The sequence below is a fragment of the Limulus polyphemus genome, unplaced genomic scaffold, assembly GCF_000517525.1.
Source record: "Limulus polyphemus unplaced genomic scaffold, Limulus_polyphemus-2.1.2 Scaffold8200, whole genome shotgun sequence".
NCBI classification, from domain to species: domain Eukaryota; kingdom Metazoa; phylum Arthropoda; class Merostomata; order Xiphosura; family Limulidae; genus Limulus; species Limulus polyphemus.
The window spans coordinates 20,890-28,418 of NW_013673810.1; the positions used below are offsets into that span (position 1 = coordinate 20,890).

A 7,529-nucleotide genomic window follows, 5' to 3' on the forward strand; every position below is an offset into this window, starting at 1 on the left:
GTAGAGCTAAATATTTGTACAATCTGATTCAGTAGTACCGAATACAGAGCCTGAAACATCTCAATCTTGGCAGCATAGGGCCAAATGTTTGTATAAAATTGGAGTTTGAAATGTAGGCTACTGTATATCTTTATGGGTGACAGATAAAAGCCTCGTATCCTCCTTGTTTTGCAGAGTTTGACTTCTGTTTGTATGTTAAGCTATATTAGAAGGTTTTCTATAGTTTCTGTGCGTGTTTCTAACCTAAATTTTAAACTTCTCAATATTTTTGCTTTCTATGAGAAAATATTGTTTTGTCACCATTAATAATTTTTTTGAGAAAGGTATTCTTGTTTTCTGTATATTTTGTTGGATACACTTTATGATGTAAAATGTGTTGGATTCATGTTAAATATTTCTTTATTATGGTGTGTAATGCCTCTTCATCTATTCACATTCTGTAAAATTTACAGTCTAAATATGTTTACTCATTTACATTCTTATACATCTTTATTTTTTTTAAATAACTTTAAAGCTTAAATGTACTTCAAATATTTTTTGTATTCATTTCTATCTTTTTATTATTACAGGTGGAGGTTTACTTTTTACCTTTCAGCGTTTTTGTACGGGTTGTTTACTCTCTTTAGTGTAAGTTTATCTAAATTCACTTATTTCTTGAGAAGATTAAGATGTAACAAACTGTTATAAGGAGCTTATCTTTACCATTGTTATATATATCATACAGATCAAGACACAAATCTCTAGACTAAGGCTTGTGATAACGAGCTGTTAGATAGTTTGGAACTGTAACATCTTGTGTATTAAAAGACAATAAAGTTTTAACTATAATTGACTTTTTTTTTTCCTTTTATATTTAAAAAATAAATGTACTTATTTGGTCAGAATTATGGTGATTTAAAATTTGGCTACTTTGGTGTTGGCTATTTACACAATCAAGTGATCAATTAGTTTAAAAATATTCTAACAAATACATATTTTGCTAATTTCTAAAATAATTTAATTATAGTTGCTATTTTGACATATAATGGATTGAAAAAATAATTAGGCTGGATTTTTGTAAACTTTATCCTATTTAGTTAGTAACTTTCTAACTTAAATATTTTTCATAACTTGAAGAGAAGCTTTCCATAAGTTTTTTCTGGAAGTGACTAAAAATCAGTTTAGAATAAGAGGATAAAATGCTGTCAAGTTAAACTAAGAAAGAAACCTATTCTCAGTTTTCAAGTTAAACTAAGAAAGAAACCTATTCTCAGTTTTCAAGTTAAACTAAGAAAGAAACCTATTCTCAGTTTTCAAGTTAAACTAAGAAAGAAACCTATTCTCAGTTTTCAAGTTAAACTAAGAATGAAACCTATTCTCAGTTTTCAAGTTAAACTAAGAAAGGAAATTGATTTAACAGTAACTAAAAATTATGTCTAGTTGGCAGACGACTGCAGAATATGAACATTTGCCACGGTGATATCCGTTAAATTAGCATTTATGACTGAAACTTCTTTTAAAAAAAAGTTAGTTACTAAAATATTAAATGCATCTTGAACATGAATAATAATGTTTGTTTTTCTGTGTAGGATGTATGACCTAAAATGGAATGTATCTCCTTAGATATGGTTTGATCATATAATTTCAGTTTTGAAATAACGATTTATGGATGTGAGTTAATATTTAATACTTGGTTTTCTTTAGAAACCTTGGTTGTGGGACACTCGGCATTGCTGGTATGATTACCCACATCAGGTTAGTGTTTGTAGTGTTGGTTAAAGAAACTAATGTAATATTTGGTGTAGTTTTACCAAATGGTTGAGTAGAAGTTGTGGAACTAAAATCCTGACTGTTTGTGCAAAAATAAAACACCTCAGTTAAATTTCTCTACTTCTAGGAAAGTGTTAACGAAAGAATGTTACACAGCTTTCAGTATCTTCTTTCCAAATGATTATAAAGCAGTTCAAGAACTGGATAACAAAATGGTATTGTTTGTACATAAATATTGTTTAATGAAATATATAAACATTTCAGGAACAACTTAAACTATTAGTCATTGTTTTTATACAATACCAAAGTTTCGTTTCATAAGTGATGGTTTTGAAAAAAATATTTAAAGTTTTTAATCTGTTGAACAATATTTCTATTTTGTCTGTAGTATTTACAAGTTGTTGTTCTTCTATAAGTGTTGAGAAATGCTGTAATTTTGTACGTTTAATGGGACCAGCACAGATTTTTCTTTTTTTCAGTCAGTAACCAGTGATATGTGGTGGTATTACATGGTAGAGTTAGGTTTCTACTGGTCTCTCACATTTTCTCAGTTCATGGACATTAAAAGAAAGGTGAGTTAGTCCAATTATTGTTCTATAATTTCTTACATAAACCTTGTACACAGCCTACCGATAAGTAAACGTGTCTTATTATGTGAACACGAAACATGGTTCGTCTCTGATGATTCGATTAACCGTGGAAGACTGGTGATGAGCATGATTTTGTGTTAAAACACTGCCTTGTCTGGTAAGCTTATCTGATTTGTTATTTTGAGTATTAGTGTACCACTAGTTCCCCAGATGGCAACCCACACCTGAAGAAAAACCGTTGCTTTCCAAACATGACTGGAACTACATTGTCGGCTGTCTTCCTGTTCACTGTCGTATTGCAAGTGATCTGGCAATTTATCACTGACTTTGACCACCGATGGAAAATATTGTTAATTCTTGGGATTATTTTGTTTGTGTTAAGTAATCTTCTCCCAGCTATCCCTGTATTTATATGTTTGTATATTAGTTGAACATAATGTTGTCAAGAAGGACTTGTATTCTTGAATGTATTTACTTATCGTAGGCTGTGATATATATTGTAAGTTTTTGATACAGTGAATTACATGTACTTATCAAATATTAACTAAAATATATAATTTAACCATTACATGTCTTATAAATTGTGTGTACTGAATATGTTCTCTGTAACCTGTGTGTTTTCTAACTTGTAAATTGTGTGTACTGAGTATGTCTCTGTAACCTGTGTGTTTTCTAACTTGTAAATTGTGTGTACTGAGTATGTCCTCTGTAACCTGTGTGTTTTCTAACTTGTAAATTGTGTGTACTGAGTATGTCCTCTGTAACCTGTGTGTTTTCTAACTTGTAAATTGTGTGTACTGAGTATGTCCTCTGTAACCTGTGTGTTTTCTAACTTGTAAATTGTTTATATTGAATATGTCCTCTGTAACCTGTGTGTTTTCTAATTGTTACACCTGGGTGCATGTTTCAATCATCTAGTAACAAGAGAGCTGATTAATTTTGCTATAGAACAGTTTACTTTGCACGTACAAGGTTATGAACTGACTAACTTACTAAGAATACTTACTTAGAATACTACATTTTCAGAATTTGGTGATTAGTTTTATACTCCAAGTGCAATTGTTGTTTAAAAAACTTCTTTGTAGTAAGTAATGATTTTTATTGGTTCGGGATTTTCTGTGTAATAGGTAACGATTTTTATTGGTTCGGGATTTTCTGTGTAATAGGTAACGATTTTATTGGTTCGGGATTTTCTGTGTAATAGGTAACGATTTTATTGTTTCAGGATTTTCTGCAAATGTTTCTGCATCACATCATCACCATTTCATTGCTGAGTTTTTCTTGGGCCTGTAACTTCTGGAGAATAGGTACTTTAGTCATGCTTATCCATGACTTTGCAGACATTCCTCTGGAGGTAAGAAACGAACATTATTGTCGTGCTGACGTGTTTGTGAAAAGGTTTATTTTTTATCTGTTTCAATAAAGTCTCTAGTAAAATCATTTCTTTTATTACAAAGATTAAAAGGGAGTAACGTTTACGACACAACCAAACATAAAAGCAATCTTAACACCTCAATATAAATTTTAGTTGTGATTCAAACTTAGTCACCAGTTCTGTAAGGTGATGTTTATCTTACCATCTAGTCACCAGTTCTGTAAGGTGATGTTTATCTTACCATCTAGTCACCAGTTCTGTAAGGTGATGTTTATCTTACCATCTAGTCACCAGCTCTGTAAGGTGATGTTTATCTTACCATCTAGTCACCAGCTCTGTAAGGTGATGTTTATCTTACCATCTAGTCACCAGTTCTGTAAGGTGATGTTTATCTTACCATCTAGTCACCAGTTCTGTAAGGTGATGTTTATCTTACCATCATCTGATAAGACCACAGATAATCTGTATAGGAGTTAAATTAAATATTTGTTGTATTATTTAAGGTTTAAAACATTTCTCATTATTCAGTTCACTGAAGTCTCACAGACTAAAACATTTGGAATGTCTTGTAATTTGAATATTAATGTTCCAAATTGAAACTTGGTCAGCTCATTGAGGTGTTTTATTTATTGACATATTTCAATGGAAGAAATCTGTGTAACCATATCTGTAAGAGTTGGTTGTTCTGACTGACCTTATAACCATGAATCTATAACCCTGAAAGTACTGTGTGTGTGTATCTTCGTAAAATTTAGTAGGTTTTAGCGAAAGCTACAAGTCTGTTGTACACAAAAAAAAATCAGGTTTTTTAATATTGTTACTAAAGATTTGTCTGTGAATTTATGAATTATTTTACTTAACCAGTCTGAGTTCAAGGTGACATCTCGATTAGTTGAAGGTGATTTTCTTACTTAAAATAAAAATACTTCTTTCATCTCAGTTTTCATATTTCCACAACCTCTGGACCCTACTAATTTAATATTGCCTTGTTTCCACAATCTATGTAACCTACTAATTTAATATTGCCTTGTTTCCACAGCCTATGTAACCTACTAATTTAATATTGCCTTGTTTCCACAGCCTATGTAACCTACTAATTTAATATTGCCTTGTTTCCACAGCCTATGTAACCTTCTAATTTAATATTGCCTTGTTTCCACAGCCTCTGTAACCTACTGATTTAATATCAGTTTTTTTATTCAGTAATACTTTTTTTTCTTAAGAAGGTTTCACATTTGGCCAGTTTTGAATGGCTTTATTCATGCAAAATAGTGTTAACCACTGTCTGATGTATTGCAGGAGGTTTCCCAATCATATCCTGCTTGGCTGTTAACATATTCAATAATTTTCTTTCTAAAGGTTACTAAAATGTGTAAGTACTTAAAGAAGCAGAACTTGGCAGACATATCATTCATAATCTTCACTCTCGCCTGGATTGTTTCACGACTAGGACTTTTCCCTTGTAGGTATGTAGTGACATTTTACAATAAGTTCCCTAACTACCACTTATAAAATAGGATAGTTTGTTCTGCTGATAAAATTTTATTAACTTCTTTAACTACATTACAGAGACTTGCATTAAGTAATTTTAAGTCGTACAATTAAAAAAATGTTCACTAGTACATCGTGGACATCAGTTAACAGCATTTGTAATGAGAAGTTAAAATGGATGTACTTTTCCCAACCTAAAGATAATAGTTAATAACTATGACTGACATCTAATTCAGAGTTTGGGCTTTTGTAAGATGATAATAGCTTAAGATATTCACATTATTGTTTGATAAAGTAACCTAATGTACAGTGACTTTGTTTTATTTGTCTATTTTCATGAAATATGTAACAATATGGATTTTTATAATGTTCACTCCCTACAGATACTACCGTGTACTTGTAATACTGTTTTATAATGTTCACTCCCTACAGATACTACCGTGTACTTGTAATATCGTTTTATAATGTTCACTCCCTACAGATACTACCGTGTACTTGTAATATCGTTTTATAATGTTCACTCCCTACAGATACTACCGTGTACTTGTAATATCGTTTTATAATGTTCACTCCCTACACTGTAATGTATTTATCTTTATTTTATAGAATAATCTACAGTACAATGTATGAAGCCATCATCATTCTGGACTTTTTTCCAGTATATTACATCTTTAACTCACTGCTTCTAGCACTTCAGTGTCTCCACATTGTGTGGACCTGGATCATTGTCCGTATCGCCATCCAGGCTATTAGAAAGGGAGTAAGTTCTGTCTTTGAAACTCGTACAAGTGTTTGTAGTTGAAAAGTATCGGTGATGATGATGACAGGTGATTTGTTGCTCTGGAAAATAGTGTGTGTGTGTATATGTAAAGTAAAATATTTATTTCTTTATATACCGAGCTATGTGCTCCCATACTGCTTATTAATAAACTTCTAACTTTCGTCTGTTATTGTTTAAATGTTCAACATAGCTATAGGCAGTCCATTTCTCAAGTTCGATAACCTTGCACATGTTCAAGAAATCGGGCGTACAACAGAATGGTTAGTCTTTAGATGACACAGAACACTTTGTTTAATCTGCATTTAGCTTTAGTTTTTAAATTCTCATTTCTTTCATGTTTGCTTCCATCGGTATTGTGTTCGTAGCTCACTCCGTCCAGTGTTGATATTAGTCTTTCAATTTAAAAACAATTATTCTGTTATAGGACTAGGTATCTTATTGTAAGATGTGCTATAAATCTGGGTTGAAAATTAGGCATGTAACTGAGTCTAATTATTTAAAAAACAATTATTCTGTTATAGGACTAGGTATCTTATTGTAAGATGTGCTATAAATCTGGGTTGAAAATTAGGCATGTAACTGAGTCTAATTATTTAAAAAACGTTATTCTGTTTACAAACTTTAGGTGAAAGATCTACGAAGTGACGACAGTAGTAATGCAGATAGTAGCAGCTGTAGTGATGAAAACATTTCGAACAAAACTAGAAAAAGTCGCCAGTCCTGAGAATAGTAACTCGCTCGGAAATCTTGTCATCACCATCATCGTCACGTTAAGCATCATCAGTCACTGTTACGGCATTCCAAGCAGTCCTTGAAATACGAAGTTTTTTGTTAATGTGTATTTCATGATTATAAATCTGTGCGTAATTAGTGGATTCACTGCAGGGCTCATAATTATCATTTTGATTTTTGTTGTGACCAAAACGATAGAGGAATTGTTTTTGATGCCATTATAATGATGTTATAAATCTATGTATTTGCTATATCAACTTTCAAGTTAAAAATATGTAACAATTAAAAACATATTTAATAAGCTACTTAAAATATTCTTTATTAACCCCATGTGCACATTTTGGGGTCAAAGCGTGCATGCCCCATCCATTTACGGTGTCATTCAACAGTGCGTTTGATATCAGAATTATCAACTATTCATTGTTGAGTTAGTTACAGAAATACAGAAAAAAAAAAAAAACGACATAAATATGCATTTTGTCAATTCTAGAGGTTATCCAAGTGCAGTTTTACAATAAACAAAAAATCTTTTTTATTGTTCATGTGAGCATCACCTTGTACTCCGACTTGTTAGACTGATGTCGTTAATTCACCTGATTTTATGTATACATCAAACTTGAACATTGTACTACATGTTTACCTAGACACTTAGTACACTAATGCCTATTTATCACATTTTACGCTTAGTCATGTTTGCATGTATATAAACATCCCTTCGCCAATACAGGGTCAGTCTATTGGACAGATCATGTGCATGTTTTTTATTATGCTGTTGTCATGTTATAGCATGGCAAAGAGGACAAAGTAACCA

At 31.6% G+C, this 7,529-nt stretch overlaps 1 protein-coding gene across 1 annotated transcript in view; it reads left to right on the forward strand.

Moving 5' to 3' along the window:
• The window catches only part of LOC106475190 (ceramide synthase 6-like), a 20,761-nt gene extending 13,583 nt beyond the window's left edge, over positions 1-7,178 (forward strand). Inside the window, exons 4-10 of the mRNA XM_013935887.2 lie at positions 570-627; positions 1,684-1,734; positions 2,229-2,321; positions 3,565-3,693; positions 5,074-5,180; positions 5,812-5,965; positions 6,612-7,178. Of these exons, the coding sequence (XP_013791341.1) occupies positions 570-627; positions 1,684-1,734; positions 2,229-2,321; positions 3,565-3,693; positions 5,074-5,180; positions 5,812-5,965; positions 6,612-6,710 (691 nt within the window). The 3' untranslated portion in view covers positions 6,711-7,178. The remainder of the gene's footprint in view (positions 1-569; positions 628-1,683; positions 1,735-2,228; positions 2,322-3,564; positions 3,694-5,073; positions 5,181-5,811; positions 5,966-6,611) is intronic.
• Positions 7,179-7,529: the final 351 nt, after the last annotated feature.